Source organism: Sus scrofa, chromosome 9, assembly GCF_000003025.6.
Source record: "Sus scrofa isolate TJ Tabasco breed Duroc chromosome 9, Sscrofa11.1, whole genome shotgun sequence".
NCBI classification, from domain to species: Eukaryota; Metazoa; Chordata; class Mammalia; order Artiodactyla; family Suidae; genus Sus; species Sus scrofa.
In genome coordinates this window covers 121,171,498-121,196,296 of record NC_010451.4, presented here as the reverse complement: position 1 = coordinate 121,196,296, position 24,799 = coordinate 121,171,498, and the positions used below count along the sequence as shown (strand labels likewise).

General features: G+C 37.9%; 1 protein-coding gene across 3 annotated transcripts in view; it reads right to left on the bottom strand.

The window, feature by feature from the left end:
* The window catches only part of AXDND1 (axonemal dynein light chain domain containing 1), an 89,656-nt gene that overhangs the window by 13,390 nt on the left and 51,467 nt on the right, over positions 1-24,799 (bottom strand). For 2 of the 3 annotated variants that reach the window (XM_021063737.1, XM_021063740.1), the window contains 3 exons: positions 18,508-18,707; positions 17,470-17,566; positions 7,451-7,561 (listed from right to left, as the gene is read on the bottom strand). In XM_021063737.1, coding sequence (XP_020919396.1) covers positions 7,451-7,561; positions 17,470-17,566; positions 18,508-18,707 — 408 coding nt within the window. The remainder of the gene's footprint in view (positions 1-7,450; positions 7,562-17,469; positions 17,567-18,507; positions 18,708-24,799) is intronic. The other variant, XM_021063739.1, reaches the window with a different exon arrangement.

Here is a 24,799-nt window from a genome sequence, read left to right as displayed (position 1 = left end):
TGGGATAATACAAAGCAGGCCAATCTACACACAATAGGGATTCCAGAAGCAGAAGAAAAAGAAAAGGGGATTGAAAATATATTTGCAGAAATTATGGCTGAAAACTTGCCAAATCTAAAGGAAACAGATATCAAGACACAGGAAGCAGAGAAGGCCCCAAACAAGTTGAACCCAAATAGGCCCACACCAAGATATATTATAATAAAATGGCAAAAGTTAAAAGATAAAGAGAGGATTCTAAAGACAGCAAGAGAAAAACAAAGAATTAATTATAAAGGAATTCCTAAAAGGCTACCATCTGATTTCTCTACAGAAACACTATATGCCAGAAGATAGTGGCAAGATATATTCAAAGGTCTAAAAGTGAAAATTTTGCAGCCTAGAATGATATTCTGCACAGCAAGTATATCATTTAAAATAGAAGGAGAAATAAAGAATTTCTTCAACAAACAAAAACTATAGGAGTACAGCAATGTTAAACCCATTCTAAAAGAAACACTGAAAGGGTTCCTCTAAATAAAAAAGAAGTAGAAGAAATAGGATGGAGGAGATCACAACTGGAAAGTATTCACTCAAATAAGCCAGTATACAGATCAAAAAGTGACCATAAGCGTAAAGAACAGCAAAAGGATAAACATGATGATGTTAAAAAGGGATATCAAAATCGTAAAATGTGGGGAAGGAAAGTAAGAAAATTGAGATTCTTTTTCTTAGAATGTGTTTGAGCCTTTATGGCTATCAAGCAAAAGCAAGCAGGAATAGGAAGGGATTAACATACTTGAAAAACAGGACAACCACAGATCAAAACCAAACAATATATTCAGAAAACTAAAAAGAAGAGGACATAGCATAAAATAAAAGGAAATCATCCAACAAAAAAAAAAGAAAGGAACAAAGGAGACATATATAATAAACTGGAAAACAAGGTTCAAAATAGCAACAAATACATATTTATCAATAATTACCTTAAATGTCAATGGACTAAATGCTCTAATCAAAAGATACAGAATGGCAAACTGGATAAAAAACAAGAGCCTACAATGTGCTGCCTACAGGAGACTCACCTTAGGGCAAAGGACATATATAAATTGGAAGTGAGGGGATGGAAAAAGATATTTCATGCAAATGGAAAAGACAGGAAAGCAGGAGTGGCAATACGTATATCAGATAAAACAGACTTTAAAATGAAGGTCATAAAGAAAGACAAAGAAAGACACTACCTAATGATAAAAGGATCACACAGCAAATACTAACAGACATAAAAGGAGAAATTGATGGGAATATAATAATAGTAGCAGACTTAAACATCCCACTCACATCAATGGACAGATCCTCTAGACAGAGAATCAACACAGCAATAGAGATCTTAAATGACACGACAGAACAGTTAGACTTAATTGATGTTTTTCAGGACATCTAATCAAAAAAAATCAGAATATACATTCTTTTCAAGTGTACATGGAACATTCTCAATGACTGACCACATACTGGGGCACAAAGCTAACCTCAACAAATTTAAGACTATAGAAATTATTTCAAGTATCTTCTCTGACCACAGTGGCATGAAACTAGAAATCAACCACAGGAAAAGAAATGAGAAAAAAACTGACTATATGGAGAGTAAACAACATGCTACTAAAAAACCAATGAGTCAATGAGGAAATCAAAGGGAAATTTAAAAATACCTCAAGACAAATGATAATGAAAACACAACCATTCAAAATCTATGGAATGCTGCAAAAGCAGTCCTTAGAGGGAAGTTCATAGTGATACGGGCCTTCTTCAGAAAAGAAGAAAAATATAAAATCAACAACCCACCACCTAAAAGAATTAGAAGAATAATCAGAGAACTCAGACACCTATGATAAATTAATCTTTGACAAAGGAGGCAAGAATATAAAATGGGAAAAAGACAGTCTTTTTTTTTTTTTTTTTTGCCTTTTCTAGAGCCGCTCCTGTGGCATATGGAGGTTCCCAGGCTAGGGGTCAAATCGGAGCTGTAGCCGCTGGCCTACACCACAGCCAGAGCAACGCAGGATCCAAGCCGCGTCTGCAACCTACACCACAGCTCATGGCAATGCCGATCCTTAACCCACTGAGCAAGGGCAGGGATCGAACCCGCCACCTCATGGTTCCTAGTCAGATTTGTTAACCACTGCACCATGACAGGAACTATGAAAAAGACAGTCTTTTCAGCAAATGTTGCTGGGAAAATTGGACAGCTGCATGTAAATCAATGAAACTGGAACACACCCCCACACCATGCACAAAAATAAACTCAAAATGGCTGAAAGACTTAAATGTAAGACAAGACACTATCAAACTCCTAGAAGAGAATATAGGCAAAACATTCTCTAATATCAACCTCACAAATATTTTCTCAGGTCAGTCTCCCAAAGCAACAGAAATAAAAGCAAAAATAAACCAACGGGGCCTAATCAAACTGACAGGCTTTTGCACAGCAAAGGAAACCATAAAAAAAACCAAAAGGACAACCTAGGGAATGGGAGAAAATAGTTTTTCAAATGATGCAACTGACAAGAGCTTAATCTCTAAAATACACAAACAACTTATACAACTCAACAGCAAAAAAGCCAACCAACCAATGGAAAAATGGGCAAAAGACCTGAATAGACAGTTCTCCAAAGAAGATATACAGATGGCCAACAAGCACATGAAAAAACGCTCAACATCACTGATTATTAGAGAAATGAAAATCAAAACTACTGTGAGGTACCACCTCACACCAGTCAGAATGGCCATCATTAATAAGTCCACAAATAACAAATGCTGGAAGGGGTGTGGAGTAAAGGGAACCCTCCTCCACTCTTGGTGGGAATGTAAATTGGCACAACCACTATGGAGAACAGTATGGAGGTACCTTAGAAATCTACACATAGAACTACCATATAATCCATCAATTTCACTCTTGGGCATATACCTAGATAAAACTTTCCTTGAAAAAGACACATGCACCCGCATGTTCACTGCAGCACTATTCACAATAGCCAAGACATGGAAACAATCTAAATGTCCATCAACAGACGATTAGATTAAGAAGATGTGGTGTATATAAACAATGGAATACTCCTCAGCCATAAAAAAGAGTGACATAATGCCATTTGCAGCAACATGGATGGAACTAGAGACTCTCACACTAAGTGAGGTTAAGTCAGAAAGAGAAAGACAAACACCATATGGTATCACTTATATCTGGAATCTAATATATGGCACAAATGAACCTTTCCACAGAAAATAAACTCATGGACTTGGAGAAAAGACTTGTGGTTGCCAAGGGGAAGCAGGAGGGAGTGGGATAGATTGGGAATCTGGGGTTAATAGATCAAACTATTGCATTTGGAATGGATAAACAATGAGATCCTACTGTATAGCACTGGGAACCATATCTAGCCACTTATGATGGCACATGATAATGTGATAAAAAAGAATGTATACATGTATGTGTGACTGGGTCACCTTGCTGTATGGTAGAAAATTGACAGAACACTGTAAACCAGCTATAATGGAAAAAATAAAAATCATTATAAAATGAAAAAAAGTTAAAAAAATAAAACTCAATAGAAAGCTTTAATACAGACTAAACTCAGCTGAAGAGCAAATTAGTGAATTGGAAGGTAAGCCAGAAGAAGTCATCCAGGATGCAATGCAAAGAGGCAAAGAAATAGAAAATATGAAAGAAGATTAAAATACATGGGAGATAGATTCCTATATCTATCCATTCAAAGCTCCAGAAGGAAAAAAAGAGAGCAAATACTGTATGTGTAGAAACAGTAATTGAAGAGGTAATGACTGAGAAATTTCCAGATCTAATGAAAGACACCTAGCCAAAGATTTAGAAAACCAAGAAAATCCCAAGCAAAATTTGAAAAGAAAAGAAAATCTTAACCTACATGCAGAGTGAAACTGCAAAATGCCAAGGTGACTATCTTAAAAGTAGACAAAGAGAAGAGATGGATTAACTTTGAAAGAAGCAACAGCTGAATTTTCTGCCCTGTGGCATATGGAGTTCCCAGGCCAGGGATCAGATCTGAACTGCAGCTGCAACCTATGCTGTGGCAATGCTGGATCCTTTAACCCACGTGCCAGGCTGGAGACGGACCCTGTGTCCTGGTGCTGCAGAGAAGCTGCTGAACCCATTGCACCACAGCGGGGAACTCCGGCAGCTGAATTTTCAATTGTTAGTTTGGTAACAAACCCAGCAAACAGTAGAAATAGTATCTATTTAGTATCACCCTAGAATTATATACTTAGCAAAACAAATTTAAGAATGAGGGTAAAATAAAAATATTTTCAGAAAAACAAAATTTGAGTTTTTAGTAGATCCTCACTAATGAAAATTCTAAAAGTTAAGGCAGAAGGAAAGAGGAGAAGAATTATTCAATGCAAACAGACAAGAAAAAAAAAGGCATAATAATTGAAAGAAAGATTTAAAAAACTATCTCTGCATAGGTGATTTGATTGAATATCTGGAGAACCCAAAACAATCTACTGAAAAACTACTAAAAACAATAAATTAATTTAGTACAGTCACCATATATAAAATTAAAATACAGAAATCAGTAATATATACAGAGTTACCAATTAGGAGATAAAACGGAAAACAAGATCTCACTTAAAAATCTGAAGAGTTCCTGTCGTGGCTTAGTGGTTAACGAATCTGACTAGGAACTATGAGGTTGCGGGTTCGATCCTTGGCCTCACTCAGTGGGTTAAGGATATGGCATTGCTGTGAGCTGTGGTGTAGATTGCAGACACGGCTCAGATCCCACATTTCTGTGGCTCTGGAGTAGGCTGGCAGCTAGAGCTCCAATTAGACCCCTAGCCTGGGAACCTCCATATGCTACAGGTGTGGCCCTAGAAAAGGCAAAAAGACCAAAAAAAAAAAAAAAAATCTGAAAAAAATAAAATACTCAAGCATATGTTACAAAAATGTGAAAAATACAAAATGAGCCAACTATTAAACATTACTGAAAGGCATAAAAGTAGACATTCTATATCCCATATTCTTTACCAGACAACTCAACATCATAAACACATCTGTTCCAAGTTAACATATAAATTTAGGAGTTCCCGTCATGGCTCAGTGGTTAAGGAACCTGACTAGCATCCATGAGGACACAGGTTCAATTCCTGGCCTTGCTCAGCGGGTTAAGGATACGGTGTTGCTGTGGGCTGTGGTGTAGGTTGCAGGCATGGCTCAGATCCTGTGTTGCTATGGCTGTGGAGTAGGCCAGTGGCTACAGCTCCGATTCGACCCCTACCCTGGGAACCTCCATATGCCATGGGTGTGGCCCTAAAAAAAAAAAAGACATAAATTTAATATCATCCCAGTTTTTAAGAATCATATATTTTCTAGAGGTAGATAATACAGAAGAATAGCCATAAAATACCTGAAAAAGATTAGTAAGGAGCATTGGCCTTACCAGATATAAAAATATACCACAAAGCCTCAATAATTAAAAGACTGTGGTGATGACTCCTGAATAGACAGGTTAATATAAAATAATAGAAAACCCAGAAATAGACTCAGGTTGAATATGGCTATTTTCAAATGGTTGGAAATACTATAATGTAGAAGACGAATTGCGCTTTTCATATCAACATAAAAGACTAAACTAGGACGAGTAGAAAAAAAGCTACAAGGAAATATATATCATTTAGTTCAATAAAAGAATGATGTTCTAACAGCCACTGCTCATCAAATTGAATGGACTAACTGAAGGAGCTCTCTGTCATCTCAGATATTCGAACACAGGCATAATGATGAAGTGTAGGTGTTACAGTAAGATTCTTGCATCAGACGGTTGGGTGAAGTCAAACACCTTTAAAATCCTTTCCCTTAAGTCCCTGTGATTCTGCACAGTTCTTCAATTTTTTCCTAGAGCTGATGTGCAGCCACGCTCATTTCTAGTGTATTTCATTAAGTTTATCAAACGTATATTGTAATTTAAGATGTATAATGTCGATGAAATAATTCAGTGGTTAATTCAAAATAATTCTGGCCAAGATCTGGGCAGCAAGGAAAAACAAGAATTTGTTAAAGGTATATAATTTAGAAAGGTGATGTTTCTTCAGTGTTTAAATGTGAAATAAAGGTCCTGCACGTGTGTAGACAGAACCTTCCTCTTAGACCACGGATGCCGTCAGATCATACCTGTACAGCTTATGGCTCTGACAACAATGGGCGCTTCTTCAGACTTTGTTAGAGGTGAACTCCCTCAAAGAGACTGAAGTAAAAGTAAACATCTGTGACTGCCAGTAGGTAAAAGATATTCATTGACGTGGGACCCTCAGGGGGCAGGTGGTGGTTAAAACTATGGGATTAACACAGTAATGTGTAGGGTGTAGAATGAGAAGGGAAAACAAGTCAAGGACAGACTGTCAGCATTTAAGAAACAGGCAGAGGAGTTCCCGTCGTGGCGCAGTGGTTAACGAATCCGACTGGGAACCATGAGGTTGCGGGTTCGATCCCTGCCCTTACTCAGTGGGTTAACGATCCGGCATTGTTGTGAGCTGTGGTGTAGGTTTCAGACGCGGCTCGGATCCCGCGTTGCTGTGGCTCTGGCGTAGGCTGGTGGCTACAGCTCCGATTCAACCCCCAGCCTGGGAACCTCCATATGCCGCGGGAGCGGCCCAAGAAATAGCAACAATAACAACAACAACAACAACAACAACAACAAAAGACAAAAAAAAAAAAAAAAGAAAAGAAACAGGCAGAGGTGGAAGACTACAAGAAGGAGCATGAAAAGAAATAACAGAGAAAAGTGGAATTTCTGTCTTGTAAGGAGAGATTATCAAAAAAAGTGAATGGTTAATAGGATCAAATGCTACAGAGAAATCAGTTAAATATGGATTGGAGATATTTGGATCTGGTAATGAGGAATCATCGGTGACCTTACAGTACTTGCAGAGTTTTAAGAAAAGTGATTGTGACAGGAAAGGGGGAAAGAAATAGTAAAGAAAGAGAGAGAATCAAGAGACATTTTTTTGCATGGGAGAAAGACCATATTTATAGATTGTTTATGCACTGATAGATGGAACCATTAGAGAGGAAGACACTAAAGACGCAAAAGAGAGAGGACAATGTGCATGGGATTAAGAACTCAAAGGAAGCAATGACTTTGGACGGGAAGACTGAGACGGAAGGGAGGGGGAAGGGGGCGAGCAGAAACAGAGGGGTCTGAGGATATGCTTCAGGGAGCGGCAGGCGGCTCCCCTCTGAAAGTCATCCTTTCCTCCATAATGTAGGAGACAAACCATCCTCCAAGAAAGTGAGGAGGGACGTCTGGGTGATGCTACCCTCCCCTGGAATCTCTTCCAATAGAGTAAATGAGTGAGGAGGCAGAACACTGGGGAAGCTGCTGTACCCTTATCTACTGAAATACAGGAAAAGCATAAATAGTGACCAGTGCAAACACATGGCAAATACCCCTTCTCCAAGTAGGTGACGTTTTTCTTCATGTGTCAATAACTTTATTTTTCTGCCTTTGAGGCCAGAAAGGAGGTGAGAGCACGTGGTGATCCATTCATAACATTCTCTCTGAGAAGAGATAAAAGGTAAATCACTAAGAGGAAAAAAATCAGATTACCCCAACTCATTTATCCATTCTCTCCAGGAGCTGCTAAGAACAATTCCTCTAAATACAGCTCCATTCAATTAACTTTGTTTCAGTTCAGCTCAAAGATTTATGAAGAAGTGATTTTCTATGAATACAGAGCCAAATCGTATCATCTCTTACTGGCAGTGTCTGGGATCTGAGTTGTAATAGGACAAAGAGTAGTGAAGTGCTATAAAACTAGATGCAGAAAGCTGGCTGAATTTACCAAGGCATAATAAATGTTAGCAGGGTCAACTATAAGTTGGATAATGATAACAACAGCAAACACTTAGTTGCATTTAATTATATGCCGACTCAGTTCTAAAGATTGTGCATTATTAATTCATTTGATCCTCATTATGAGACTATTATTAATCCCATTTTTTTAGATGAGGATATTAAGGAATAGAGCAGTTAAATATCTCACTCAGGGTCACATAAACAGTTATGCATAGTGCTTGGATTATAGTCCAGGTAGCCTGGGCTCTACCACTACAAAAATATTACTTCTCCTGTCCCTGATAAAGTGAATGTTTAAAGATTTGAAACATTTTTTGGAAAAGGCGCTCACCCCTTATCTACTGAGATACAGTATCGGTCTACAGCAGGTCTCATCCCCCTACAGTGGATAGCGAAACTACATTAACTTTACTGAGATCTCCTCACAGCTAAGATCTGGTTTCAGTGTTTAAAAGATGCATTAGTCCTCATTAGCGAGTAAAAGCAGAGGGAACTAGGGAAGGTTATTTCTCTGGGGAAGGTGATTTTGTCACTTACACCATCAAAAAAAACAAAAACAAAAACTGTACCATGTGGTGAAATAATTACACAGGTTAGGTTCCTGAAATAAACCATAAAAAGCAGTAATATGTCTCATATTTTTCTCATTAGATTTATTTTTAATTGTGGGATTACTGTAAAATGTCAGAGCCAAATATTTTAAAAAATCAAATCCAAACCTTTGTGGAGCTCCCATCATGGCTCAGTGGCTAATGAATCCGACTAGGAACCATGAGGTTGCGGATTTGATCCCTGGCCTTGCTCAGTGGGTTAAGGATCCGGCATTGCTGTGAGCTGTGGTGTAGGTCGCAGACTCGGCTTGGATCCCGAGTTGCTGTGGCTCTGGCGAAGGCCAGCGGCTACAGCTCCAATTCGACCTCTAGGCCTGGGAACCTCCATACATTGTGGGTGCAACCCTGGAAAAGACCAAAAAAAAAAAAAAAAAAAAAAAAAAAAAAAATCCAAACCCTTGTGTTACAGACAAGGAATAAAAGTCTATAGCGGTAAAGTAAGTTTACTACAGCTTTGCAAATGTCACTGGTAAGTTTAAATTCTGCATTCAAAGGGTTAGGATGATATCTTATTGAATAGCAGAAAAGAGGATCAAATAAAGGAGATGAAAGTACTGGCTTCTAGTCCTAATTTCACCTAATTGGTTGTGACTTCTTCAATAAACTCTTAATAGGTTTCACCTATTAAAAAACAGAATGGCCGTCATCAGTAAGTCCACAAATAACAAACGCTGGAAGGGGTGTGGAGAAAAGGGAACCCTCCTCCACTCCTGGTGGGAATGTAAGCTGGTAGAACCACTATGGAGATCAGTATGGAGGTACCTTAGAAATCTACACATAGAACTACCATATGACCCAGCAACCCCACTCTTGGGCATATATCCAGACAAAACTTTCCTTAAAAAAACACATGCACCCGCATGTTCACTGCAGCTCTATTCACAATAGCCAAGACGTGGAAACAACCCAAATGTCCATCAACAGAGGATTGGATTAGGAATATGTGGTATATATACACAATGGAATACTACCCAGACATAAAAAAGAGTGACATAATGCCATTTGCAGCAACATGGATGGACCTAGAGATTCTCATACTAAGTGAAGTAAGTCAGAAAGAGAAAGACAAATACCATATGATATCACTTATATCTGGAATCTAATATAAGGCACAAGTGAACCTTTCCACAGAAAAGAAAATCACGGACTTGCAGAATAGACTAGTGGTTGCCAAAAGGGAGGGGGAGGTAGTGGGATGGACTGGGAATTGGGGTTAATAGATACAAACTATTGCCTTTGGAATGGATTAGCAATGAGATTCTGCTGTGTAGCACTGGGAACTATGTCTAGTCATTTATGATGGAGCATGATAATGTGAGAAAATAGAATGTGTACATGTATGTGTAACTGGGTCACCGTGCTGCACAGTAGAAAAAAAATTGTATTGGGGAAATAACTATTTAAAAATTAAAAAATTTAAAAAAAATCTTGGAAGAGGTAAGTTTTCAAAATTTCTTTCTTGGACAAAGTGTGTTTGTGTAGGTGCTAGAGATGGGACACAGGGCTGGGTATAAGCAATCACTTGAGCTACATAGGTCAGGAATTTCCATGTATATTGGTTGCCTGTTAAGTTCCTTACTCCAATGATAAATACTTATCTTTGGTTTTGACTCATCAGGATTGGTTTTTGTCAAATATGGTGACTTCTACAAAATCACTATGTATGTACTTTCTTGACTATCTTAAAATAAATAATTGATATAAATTATTGACTAAAAAAAAGAAGATATACTAGCTATACACAATGGAATACTACTTAGCCATAAAAAAAGAACAAAATAATGTCATTTGCAGCAACATGGATGGAACTAGAGACTCTCATACTAAGTGAAGTAAGTGAGAAAGAGAAAGACAAATACCATATGATATCACTTGTATCTGGAATCTAATATAGGCACAAATAAACCTTTCCACAGAAAAGAAACTCATGGACTTGGAGAACAGACCTGTGGTTGCCAAAAGGGAGAGGGAGGGAGTGGGATGAACTTGGAATCTGGGGTTAATAGATGCAAACTATTGCATCTGGAATGGATAAGGAATGAGATCCTATTGCTCAGCACTGGGAACTCTATCTAGTCACTTGTGATGCAGCATGATGGAGGATAACGTGAGAAAAAGAATGTACATATGTATGTGTGACTGGGTCACTGCTGTAGAGTAGAAAATTGACAGAACACTGTAAACCAACTATAATGGAAAAAATAAAATTATTTAAAAACAAACAAACAAAAACAAACAAACGAGGGAAGTTTCTGCTGTAGCACAATAGGATCAGTGGTGTCTCTGCAGCACCAGGACACCAGATTCAATCCCTAGCCAGGCACAATGGGTTAAAGGATCCAGTGTTGCCACTGCTGCAGAGTAGTTCACAACTGCAGTTTGGATCTGATCCCTGGCCCAGGAACTCCATATGTATCGGGGTGGCCAAAACAGAAAAAACAAACAACAACAAAATGAGGTTGTTGATGTACTTTGGATGACCTCTGTGCACTGGGGAGCTGGTGAAAACCTTCTCTGGTGGGAGGAACCCCTAATGTGTAGCGTTTGTTAATTTCTATAGCATATGCTCCCGCCTTGACAATTTCAATGGTATTCATCAATTCAGTGTGTTATCACTGAATACAGAGTTGTGAAGCACTCTGCACAGTTAGCCCTTGTGAGCCAGCATGAACCTCCATCACAACACTGCCCTTAAAGATCCTTCCAGCTACAAAAATTGATCCATATATTATTTAACTTTATTGTACCCAGAACAAAAGCATTCATTAATTTTGAAAATAGTAATGGCATTTAAAAATTTTTATTTCTTCAGAGTTAATTCTCCATTCATGAGAAATAAACTATTCTCTAACTGAATCTGCATTCTATGAAGTAGATCCTAGCCATTTTTTACAAACTTCCGAGACACTGAAAATATTATCATAGGACTTCTGATGGAGAAAATATCAGTAGGACTCTTTTGATGAACGTCTCAAGGTAATCTATAGAGTCAAGCAAGTTTTCCATAGAAGTAAGTTTTTCTTCAAAACCTTCTACATCACTTTTGACCAGCTATAGATGAGGATAGCTTTGTTACCAGTCGATACATATGAATCTCCTACCATCAGTACTCTAATTCTGATAAAGTCTGATTCAGGGCTGTGTAAATAAATGTTTCTGATGTGAAGTAAAAGGACTAAAATTCACGCCTGGGGTAAAGGAGGATTTAAGAGGGGATGGTCCTAAGTGTTAAGCCTAATGTAGTGGATCAAAAACAGGAGAAGGAGCTTTTCATCGTGGCTCAGCGGATAGGAATCTGACTAGCATCCATGAGGATGCAGGTTTGATCCCTGGCCTCGCTCAGTGGGTTAAGAATCCAGCATTGCCACGAGCTATGGCGTAGGTCACAGACACGGCTCAGATCTGGCGTTGCTGTGGCTGTGGTGTAGGCAAGTGGCTGCAGCTCTGATTCGATCCCTAGCCTGGGAACCTCGATATGCCATAGGTACAGCCCTAAAAAGACAAAAAAAAAAAAAAAATAGCTCTTCCAAAAAAAAATGCCTGGAGTGTGGCCCTAAAAAAGGTGCGTGCGTGCGCACACACACACACACACACACACACACAAAACAGGAGAAGAGATAGTCTTTTATGAATACTGAGACTATGGTGGTAATGAACCCATCCATTCTACGTCCCCCCAAAATGGTGGGAAAGCTGGGACTTCCCTGAGTTGCCTGCTGGAACACTAAGGCAAATCCCTAGCACCACTCTTTAAAGTCATATTTCTTTTGGAGGGCCAAATCCTCAAGCTGGAAATACTATCTTGGGCAACACATAGGAGGTTACTGTAGGCCAAGGTGGATGGCAGGGTCTTGACAGATTACACAGGACAGAGACAGGAAAGAATGGCATGGAGGGAGTCAATTGCAGCCAGAAGCTGGACTGAAGGGCTCTAGCTAGCAGTCCTGTTGTTTCCATCATGGTAGATATTTCTTTGGTATTGAGAGGAGATTTATCCTCCTACACATCCTCAGCAAGATCAAGTGCTGATCCACGTGTGTCTTTTACCAATCTAGGCCTTCTGAAATGACCAAGTAGTCTGCCATTTGCTCAGATTATGACCAAATTCCAGGGTATCAGTGGCTGTAAATCTGGATGCCATATACATTACAGATGATCAACCTTCATGTACATGAAAAAAGACATCTATCCAGTTTATTGGGGGCTAAGTTTCTTCTGGGTTTTTAGCAGCTGGTTTGGCTGTAGTGGTCCCAGTATACTTTCACTAGATGCCAGGACTCTTTGACATAGTGCTTCTAAGCCTCAAATGAAGATTTAAGCACTTCTCATTCCCAAGGGAAGCAGGGAATGTTATGCAACTGAGATCAACTTCTTTCAGAAAGAGGCACAGGGCTGGAGTTGCCTTTGTGGCTCAGTGGGTTAAGAACCCAACTAGGATCCATGAGAATGCGGGTTTGATTCCTGACCTTGCCCAGTGGGTTAAGGATCCAGTGTTGCCACAAGTTGTGGCACAGGTTGCAGATGCAGCTGGTATCCCGTGTTGCTGTGGCTATGGCATAGGCTGGCAGCTGCAGCTCTGATTCAACCCCTAGCCTGGGAACTTCCATGTGCCACAGGTAGAGCCTAAAAAGAAAAAGAAAAAAAGAGAAATAGGGACAAGGGTGTGGATCCCAAGAACTGAGTCCTTTTGGAAAATGGCCTCCAGCATTAACTACAGCACAGCTGTGTGAGGTCAGACTGAATACACCAGAATCAGGTGGGAGGTAGATAGGGTTGTTAGTTATACTGAACTGCCTTGATGCTCTTGGGGAACTAAATAATCCCCAAGAATTCAGGAAGAAGTAATTTATTTAGGTGGTTATTGTGGAAGAGTGGAGTAAGAACCATCAGTAAGAGTGATCAAACTCCAAAGGATGCTTACTTAAGAGGTTCCCACTCCAGAACGCAGTCCAGCATCATGTAACTCTCATTTATCAGAAGGGAGCCCAGAAAATATTAGATTGTGGGAAGCTATAGTTAATGTCATCCAAATATCAGTTCAGTAGGTTGGCAAGATTCTTCAACTGCTAGAATATAGCTGGGGTGTGCTACAAGCCATACAGCATCACAGTATAGATTAGACAAGGCTTCTAGGGAGAACCATCTTCTACCATTCACCTTATGGGATATGGATAAGGCCATACAAGTCCCAGAGTCTGATGTCATAAAGATTCACGTACCACAGAGGTTGTCCAGGAGATAAGAGGAAGACAGTACTACTCAGGATGGGAATGAATTTGAAATAAAGATAACCCTAAGGAAATGGGAATTATTATTATTATTTTTTTTGGTCGTACCTATGGCATGGGGAAGTTCCCAGGCCAGGGACTGAACGCACACAACAATAACCCAAGCCACTGGAGTGACAACGCCAGATCCTCAACCCACTGCACAGCAAAAGAACTCCTAACTTTTTTAAATAAAGAGAACTGAAGAGGCACTAGTCTCTCCCATCAGAAGCCTGCAGCAAGCCCTTGTACCAACTTCAATCACAAAGGGGGCAGACATCAGAAGCAAGAGAGGTTACAACCGTACTGCCTGCAAAAAAAGGAGACCATACCAAAAAAAAAAATCTATATAGAATGAAGAGGCAGAGAACTATGATTCAGATAAAGGAATAAGAACCCCCTCCAAAAAAAAAAAAAAAAAAAGAGCTAAGTGATCTTGAGATTACTAACCTTCACAAAAAAGACTAGACTAATGATAGTAAAGATGATTCAAGATCTTGGAAATAAACTGGAAACAAAAATTGATAAATTATGAGAAACACTGAGCAAAGAAATAGAATATTTACAAAAATGCAAAATACAATGTCTGAAATAAAAAATTCACTAGAAGGAACCAACAGCAGAATACAGGAGGCAAAAGAACAGATAAGCAAGGTGGAAGACAGGCTGCTGGAAATCACTGACACAGAACAGAAAAGAAAAAACAGATTGCAAAGAAATGAAAACAGTCTAATAGAACTCTTGGACAACTTTAAATGCACCAATATCCATATTAGAGGGGTGCCAGAAAGAGAAGAGAGAGAGCCAGAGAAAATCTTTGAGAAGATAAAGGCCAAAACCTTCCCTAACATGGGAAAGGAATTACTCACTTAGATCCAGGAAGCACACAAATACTATATAAAATAAACCCAAGGAGGAATATACCCAGACACATATTAATCAAACTGACCAAGATTCAAGACAAAGAGAAGAAATAATATATAATTCTACACAAATTGCTGTATAAAATAGGAGAGTAGGAAACATTTCCCAAGTCATTCTAAGAGGCTAACACTACTATAATATCAAAACCAAACAAAGATATTAGAAACAAAGCAAAATAATATAATCGATATCCCTCATAAACTTCAATACCAACATTTTAAAATTCAACCAACTGAATTTAGGGATATTTCATGATCAAGTGGGGTTTATCCCAGAAATACAAGGTTGATTTAACATTCAATTCAAAAATCAATCATTTTAAGATATCATATTAAAAGACTAAAAAAGACAACTCATTGACCATCTCAGTAGAAGCAGAAAAAGGATTTGATAAAATTCAACATTCAGGAGTTCCCATCGTGGCTCAGTGGTTAACAAATCTGACTAGGAACCATGAGGCTGTGGGTTCGATCCCTGGCCTTGCTCAGTGGGTCAACGATCCGGTGTTGCCGTGAGCTGTGATGTAGGTTGCAGATGCGGCTCAGATCCTGAGTTGCTGTGGCTCTGGTGTAGACCGGTGGCTACAGCTCTGATTCGACCCCCAGCCTGGGAATCTCCATATGCCACAGGAGCAGCACAAGAAATGGCAAAAAGACAAAAAAAAAAAAAAATTCAACATTCCTTCATTACTTTTAAAAGTTTTTACAGCCAACATGGAATAAAAATAAAACTTCCTCAATATGATAAAGGATATCTATGAAAAGATTACATTTCCCATTATACTTAACAATGACAGGATAAATATTTTTTCTCTAAGATGTAATAAGGCAAGGAAGTCTGCTCTCACCACTTTTACTCAATCTGGTACTGAAGAGTCTAGTTAGTATAATGGCAAGAAAAAGAAATCAAAGGCATATAGATTAGAAAGGAAGAAATAAAACTGTCCCTATCAGCAGATGATATAATTATTTACAAAGAAAATTCTAAGGAATCTGAAAAAAATAAAACTTCTTAGCAGGAATAGTGAGTTTAGCAAGATCACAGGGTATGAAATCAATATACTTTAAAAATCAATGATAAGGAATAAAGCAACCTAAAGAGACAAAAGATCTTACTCTAAAAGCTATAAGACACTGATGAAAGAAATCAAAGATGACACAAACAGATGGAAAGATATACCATGTTCTTGGATAGGAAGAATCAATACTGTCAAAATGACTATACCACCCAAGGCAGTCTATAGATTCAATACAATCTCTATCAAATAACCAATGACATTCTTCACAGAACTAGAATAAAATATTTAAAATTTGTATTGAAATACAAAAGACCTTGAATAGCCAAAGCAATATTGAAAAAAGAAAAAGAGAACTGAAGAAATCAGGCTCCCTGACTTCAGAATATACTACAAAGCTACAGTTATCAAAACAGTATGGAACTGGCATAAAAGCAGAACTATAGATCAACGGAATAGGATAGAAAGCCCAGAAAAAAACCCAAGCACCTATGGTCAACTAATCTATGACAAAGGAGGCAAGAACATACGGGAAGAAAGAGAGACTCTTTTATAGTGGGGCTGGAAAAACCGGGCACCTACATGTAAAAGAATGAAATTAGAACACTCTCTAACATCATACATAAAAATAAACTCAAAATGGGTTAAAGACCTAAATATAAGACTGGATATTATAAAACTCCTAGAGGAAAACACAGGCAGAACACTCTTGGCATAAATTAGAGCAACATCTTGTTTGATCCATCTCCTAAAAAAAATGACAATAGAAACAAAAAATAGGAGTTCCCATTGTGGCTCAGTGGTTAACGAATCCAACTAGGAACCAGAGGTTGCTGGTTCGATCCCTGGCCTTGTTCAGTGGGTTAAGGATCCGGTGTTGCTGTGAGCTATGGTGTAGGTGGCAGACGTGGCTCAGATCCCACATTGCTCTGGCTGTAGCACAGGCCAGTGGCTACAGCTCCGATTAGACCCCTAGCCTAAGAACTTCCATATGCCACGGGAGGAGCCCTAGAAAAGGCAAAAAGACAAAACAACAACAAATAAAAACAAACACAAAAAACAGGACCTCATTAAATTCAAAAGTTTTTGTACAACAAGGGAAATCAAAAAAAACAAAAAAACAAAAAAAAAAAACAAAACCACACACACAGAATGGGAGAAAATCTTTGCAAACGATGTAACTAACAAGGGCCTAGTCTCCAAAATATACAAACAGCTCATACAGTTGAACAACAAAAAAACAAACAATCCAATCACAAAATGGGCAGAAGACCTAAACAGATATTTCTTCAAAGACATCCAGATGGCCAGCAGGCACATGAAAATATGCGCAACATCTGAGAAATACAAATCAAAACTACAATGAGGTACCACCTCATACCAGTCGGAATTCCCATCATTAACAAGTCAACAAGGAGTTCCCATTGTGCTCAGTGGTAACAAACCACCACTGTATTCAGACAAATCAGTGTATATTTATAAGTCAGACAAGAAAAGTACACATTCTGTATGATTCTATTTATATAAACTCTAAAAAATGAAAAATAATCTTTGGTGTTAGTGGATCAGACATTGCCTTGGAATGGGATGAGACTACAAGGAGAGATTATAAAGGGATACAAGGAAACTTTGTTGGATATGTTCCTTTTTAATCATAGCGATTATTTTACAGGTGTATGTACATTTGAGAAATTATCAAATTGCACATTTAAATATGCACCATTGTGGTACATCATTTAAACCTAAAAAGTCTGCTTAAAACAAACAAAACAAGGGGTATACAGAATTATTACCTTCATCTCATCCAGGTCATTAAGCTCCTTGCTAGGATGTTTTCCTGAGTGACTTGCTTTACTCGGTGTCATAGCTGCTACCATGTCTTTGCAACAACTGGGGGGGAAAAAGTGCACATACAGAACATGAACTTTTTATTGTGGGTTCCTCTTCTAAGTGTTTTAAATCCAGATACAGTGGAAGTTTACCATAATAATTAAGTTACTGACTCACCAGAGAATACTCCATCTGTTGCTCAGTTTCTCTTCTTCCTCCCCTCCATTCCCACCTTTTTTTTTTTTTTTTCTTTTTTTTGCCTCACTCGTGGGTGGAAATTTCCAGGATCAAACCTGTGCCACACCAGTGACCCGGACCACTAAGTGACAATGCAGGATCCTTAACCCACTGCACCACGAGGGAACTCCCCATTCCCACCACTCTTGACCACTGGTAACACTGAATGGAAATGAAGGGGAAATTGGCTAGACTGTAAAAGCTACTTACTGAATTTGAAGCATAGTGACAGAATGCTTTCTAGTTAATAAATTACAACTTTATAGATGTTCTCTTTGACAAGAATCTTCTAGTTTTTCAGATAGAAGTTTTTTTTCACTTTTTTTTCCCACTTTTTAAGAGATGTTTATTGGTTGGTGTGTAGTGAAACATATAAAAGGATACACTCAGCTTTGCATGGAATTACAGAGGAAACTACAAGCTTCTTCATAATATGCTCCCCATGGTATGTGCAAAAATGCAAGATGCAATTTACTTATGCAAGTAAGTGGCTTGTTTCAGTTTTTCACTTCTCAGCCCACATACATACACAGTTCCCAGCCTGCCAATGCTAACACTGTTTTCAAAAGAATTTTAGAAACATTGAGGAAACAACAAAATCTCATATTCCAACAGGGTTGAAGCTGTTTAAAAACTGAACTAGCCTTTCTTTCAAGATTTTAAAACAATCCCTTATTGCTACTACTTAATTGCCAATTCCTCTTCTGCTTTATGTCACATTTAATCTTCAAAAGGGCAGTAATAAAATAACCAGATAGTTTCACCTGCTCAAGTAGCTGGAGTACTGAGACAACTTTTTCGTCAGGGCAATTGCATCTAGCTCTAGCTTTGCAATTCCTAGGTCACGTTGTTCAGCACTTTTCTCCTCCAACTTTATGACAGTGTCTGGATCAGGAAAGTCAGGTACCATTAAAATAAGCAAATTTACCATCCACTGGATCATGGGTATATGCAATTCATCCATCTGTTAAAAAAATTACTATATAAATGACCCATTTAAAAGAAATTAAACAGTAAAAGACATATAAATTTAAACATAGGACTGGTCATACCCGCGTCCAATTTTCAACAAACTATCATTCTAAATGAAATCAAATCATCACTACTCAACTAATGTAACCTTATTTTCTTTTGCTATCCTCTATCCTCTTCCTCTTCTTTAGCCTGGTCAAGGGTATTAATCACTTAGGGCCGCCGTTTCCACAAATGTGCACCAGGCATCCCAGGGCTTCACAAGGAACACTCAAGGATACCAAGGGATTTTAAATTCTTAAAGGAAACAGTACTTATATGTGTCAACTGCCAAACATAGGATGAATGTGAAGTGGCTCACAGTTTCAACCTTACACTATACCACTTGTGATGACATCCTATCTCTGAAAGCTGGTTTGATTGCAGTTGCAGGGTAAAAACAATTACTGTGTGAAAATTAAGGCAGTTCTGGAAATGACGATGGAGAAGTCCTCTGATTTCAAGGCTGGAGAGGTTGTACGGATCAAAAGCACATACATTACATTGGTAAATAATTCTGATTAAATGAGAATAAAGGATTTTTTAAAGGTGAGATGAGAAGATAAGTAAAATAGGCAAGGGAGATTAAGAGGGAAAAACTCCTAGTTATTGGGAGTTCCCGCCATGGCGCAGTGGAAATGAATCTGACTAGGAACCAAGAGGTTGCAGGTTGGAGATTCCTGACCTCGCTCAGTGGGTTAAGGATCCGTCTGGCGTTGCAGTGAGCTGTGGTGGAGGTCGAAGACGCAGCTTGGATCCTGTGTTGCTGTGGCTGTGGCACAGGCTGGCAGCTGTAGCTCCAATTTGACCTCTAGCCTGGGAACCTCCATGTGCTGCGGGTGCAGCCCTAAAAAGCAAAAAACAAACAATCAAACAAACAAACAAAAAACCTCCTAGTTATAAAACAAATAAATCATGAGATGTAATGTATAGCATAGGGGATTCAGTCAATAATATTGTAATACTCTGGTGACAAATGGTAACTGAATTTATCACAGTGACCATTTTGCAATGTACAAAAATATCTAATCACTATGTTGTATACCTAAAACTAATAAGTCAATATACTTCAATTTACAATTAATTAAAAGTTTTTTCTTTCAATGAAGTTAAACTGAGACACAAATTTTACAAAGTTTCTTTGAGCAAACACTAATTTCCATCAGGCAGTGCCAAAAGTGAAAAATGGTTAGAAGCTCCCTGTGGGCAGGAGTTAAGACAGAGATTTCTATAGACAAGACACTGAAGCAAAGCAATTAAAGCTGTAACTTTAATGTTTGCCTTATTTAGGAAAATATAGTTATTTGGCTATTATGATAGCGTTCCTGAGATTCATTTTTTTCATATTTGAGATCTAGTTGACAGTTTAGAATTTGTTGTTCTTGAGTTTCATTTTCTTAGTTTGTTTACACAGGCTACCAAAGGCACTGGAGCTACCCCAGTCCAATGGCCTGCTTGTTTAACTATTTTAACATGTGTAACTTATTTAAAAGTTACTAATGTTTAAGACACTTAGTATGTTGTTTGAACCTACCTATGTAAAAATGAACGGTGCGGGTTTTTTTTTTTTTTTTTTTTTTTTTTTCCGGCTTAGGAGTGTGAAAATACTGGAGCACAAAAGGCAATGAGAACAGAGAAAGTTTGGGAATCTTTGCAAATGGCATTTGCTAAGGCTGGGTCTCAGAAATAAGATGCAAAAATCTTTATGAAATGTGAATGTCGACAACTTCTCTTCAATATCCCACCGCCTTTCTCTGCTGAGCTCCTAAGTGTTCTTCTTGGCTTAAATATGATCAACTCTGAAAATACTTTTTAACTTCCACTGGCTTTAATTTACTCCTTATCCCATGTTTCTATAGTACTTTGTACATATCTCTATCATAACTGTTTGCATATCTGTCTCCTCATTTAGTCTGTGAGTCTCTTCAAAGCATGGACCATCATTTTATCCTTCAAATCACACACAGCACTTAGCTGGGAGGAAGTCAACATTTGTTGAGGAGTTCCCATTGTGGCTCAGCAGTAACAAACCTGACTAGTATCCCTGAGGATGCGGGTTCGATCCCTGGCCTGGCCTCACTCAGTGGGTTAAGGATCCAGCATTGCTGCAAGGTGCAGTGTAGGTTGGAGGTGCGGCTTGGATCTGGTGCTGCCATTGCTATGGCTGTGGTGCAGGCCTATAGCTGCAGCTCCGATTTGACCCCTAAGCTGGGAACTTCCATATGCCGCAGGTACAGCCATGAAAAGAATGAGTGAATAAATAAATAAATAAATAAAGCTTGGCAGTCTATCTTTGTACTAAAACCCGAACCTGGAGTTCCAATAGTGGCTCAGTGGAAATAAATCTGACTAGCATCGATGAGGACGCAGGTTCAATCCCTGGCCTTGCTCAGTGGGTTAAAGATCCAGCATTGCTGTGGCTGTGGTGTAGGCTGGCAGCTGCAGCTCCAATTCAACCCCTAGCCTGGGAACCTCCATATGCTGTGGTGCGGCACTAAAAAAATAAATAAAATAAAATAAAACCCAAACTTCCCACCTCAAAAGGAAAGGTTGAAAATGACCTAAAACAATCTTAACTAGTGTATTTTTATACCTGAACTAACACATCAGGTAAAGGCAACTCTTCCTGAGAAAGAGTTTAAAAATCCTACTAGATTCTTACAGAAGTCAAAGATATTTCCCCCACTAGTTAAGCCCCTGCTGCTTCTCAGTTAAATTAATTCCTTTTAGAGAATTAGTGAAGTCCCTAAATTATTTTTTTCATACCAGTGGCCTGGATGATATTGTCACTGGAAGAACTCATTTTATTTACATAAAATATTAGTAAATCCTTAGACTATCCCAATAAAATAAATAGAAATTTATTATCTTCATTTCAAAGTTACATTAGATGGAAAAAATAAAAATCATTATAAAAAATAAAAAAGTTATAGTAGAGAGATTAAATGGTAGAATCAAGGTCATGCAATAGGTCATTGGTGAATTTAAAATTAGAATCAAATTAAACACAGAAAAATATCTTTCACTTTCACAAAGATATGTAATCATTTTCTTTCATTAAAATAATTTTTATAATAAACCATAGATTTATTGTGATTCTGATAAAAAAATTCTTAAGAAAAACATGGGGTTTTTGGGGGTTTTTTTGTCTTTTTGCCTTTTCTAGGACCGCTCCCGCAGCATATGGAGGTTCCCAGGCTATGGGTCTATTTGGAGCTGTAGCTGCTGGCCTGCACCAGAGCCACAGCAACGTGGGATCCAAGCCACATCTGCGACCTACACTACAGTTCATGGCAACGCCGGATCCTTAACCCACTGAGCAAGGCCAGGGATTGAACCCACAACCTCATGGTTCCTAGTCGGATTGGTTAACCACTGAGCCACAACGGGAACTCCAGAAAAATGTTAAGATGAGTAAGAGTTTTTCTTTTATAAAAAGATTTTTTCTAAATTTACTAAACTTCTTAGGGATGGTAAGTAGCAACTTAGCCATCTCCTAGTTTATGTGAAAAAAAAAATGACAGCTAATTTGTCCTTTCAAAATATAATTGATGGTTAACAATGAATAAAAAAAATTATGTTACTGGAAGGTGATTTTGAAAATGGATAGTTGGAAGGATTTCCATCTTGGTGTGATTTCACTCCTGAATACAACACATAGCTCTCTTTTTAAAATTCAAATTTATAAACCTGAAAATCTGGAAGTAAGTTTCTAATTGTTTCAAAATCTTACGAATAAAGTATTTCAATTGGTTGGAATCTTTTGTTGGAATAAAGAAATGCTACCTAATGTTTATAAGAACAACTGACTGACATAATGGTAGATGGACATATTTACTAATCAATTTTTTTAAATCTTTACATAACAGCTTGATAGAATTGGAAAATGAGTATTGTTATTTAATGAATACAGCCAATAATGCACTTCTTCAGTTTTGATTGTTTCTTTGTGAGCTATTATTTCAACAATGACAGTCCTTAACAAGTATTAAAGTAAATGGAACTTGGAAGCAACCTTCAAATGGCTTTATCACTAAGTATCAACCTGAAAGAAAATTATAAAGTCTGATCAATCACACCAGTTTCTTTAACCATTATTAAACATTAGTTTAAAATACTGTTCATTTCCTCTCTTTTGACTACTTGTGTATATTTTACAATGTACAAAACCAAGGGCAATAGAGTAATTCTTTCATAGAAGTTAGAAACGGTAAGTTAGATATAATTTGCTCAGAGATTTTTTTGCTGACAGAGGTACATGATAAGAAATATTTGAAGAGGAGGAGTTCTCCCATGGAGTGGTGGGTTAAGGATCTGGCACTGTCACTGCAGTGGCTTGGACTGCTGCTGGGGCACGGGTTTGAGTCATGGGCCAGGAATTTCTACATGCTGTGGGTGCGGCCAGAAAAAATTTTTTTTGAAAATCACTGTTTTATATTGCCAAGCAATACAGATTAGATGGAGTAAAGGCATAAGGTATAAAAAATTAAAAAAACACAAAAATTTAAAACCCTGTTAGTAAGAAAATAGATCAGAAAGGGAAATGAATGGTGGGTGAAAAAAAGATTTAAAAAAAAACAACTTTCCCATTTTTTAATACTTATACCAGTTAACATGAATATACACAGGTCCTTGAGGAATTTATAATCTTGCAGTTTAATTACATTATAATCCTACAGTGTTAAAATGGAGAAGTATATAAAATATAAGAAGCATATAAAGAAACTTTCCAATAGTTCTGTATTATAAAAACTGAATTCCATAACACTAAAAATTAAAAATCTTATTCTTTAGAGATAATTCCCAATGGTAAACTGAGTACTTTACCAAAGAAGGGATTAATATAGCAACACTATAGAACACCAACAATGCCAGAATAATTTTCCTTACTCCATTCAAAAAATATTTATTGAGTCCCGCTATGTGACAGGCATTCTGCTACACTTTTTCTTCTTTTTTTTTTTCATTTTTTAAAGTTTTACTGAAGTATAGTTGATTTACAATGTTGTGATAATTTCTGCTGTACAACCGTGATTCAGCTTTACATGTATACACATCCACTCTTTTTCAGATTCTTTATCCATACAGATTATCACAGAACATTGGGCCTAGTTCCCTGTATTATTCAGCCGGTCCCCGTCGGCCAGTCATTCCATATACCACAATGTGCATATGCCAACCCCATTTTCCTCAATTTTGGTTGTTTTCTAAATCATAGAATTTTTTCCCAAGCCTGGGGATCGCCGGATTCATACTTCCAGTCTTAATATATTTGCTCCTCAACTCTTAGTATCTCTATGTTTACAACATGCACATAAATTTCAAGATAATTTTTCATAAGTAATATGTCCATATGACATGATGATCTATGCATTTTAAATTCCTAATTTAAGCAATACTAAAACTAATTAGGAGTTCCCATCGTGGCTCAGTGGTTAACGAAGCCAACTAGGATCCATGAGGACTCGGGTTCAATCCCTGACCTCGCTCAGTGGGTTAAGGATCCAGTGTTGCCGTGAGCTGTGGTATAGGTCGAAGATGCAGCTTGGATCCCGAGTTGCTGTGTCTGTTGTGTAGGCCCAGCAGCTACATCTCCAATTCTACCCGTAGCCTGGGAATTTCCATATGCTGCAGGTACAGCCCTAAAAAGACCAAAAAACAAAACAAAACAAAAAAACCCTATATTAATTTAATCTATTTTGTAAGATCAAATACTCACATATTGTTTACTTGTAATACTCGTCTGTAAATTTAACTATAAGACTAGAGGTAGAACTAAATAGAATAAATCAAGATATCCTTTGGAAATTATTATTTCATGTTGTGCTAGTTAAGAAGTCTACAGGTTGTTCTTCGGAATTGCAGGACAATTCTCTTATTTTTTCTAATAACTACAGACCAATAGTATTGTAGCCCTCTCCTCCTAGAAACAGGCTTCTGTCATCCCTTTAGCCAGTCAGGGGCACCAAGATGAATTCTTAAAATGATTAAGGTTACGTAAGGAAAAAGTTTCAGTATATTGAATAAAGGATAAAGATAATAATT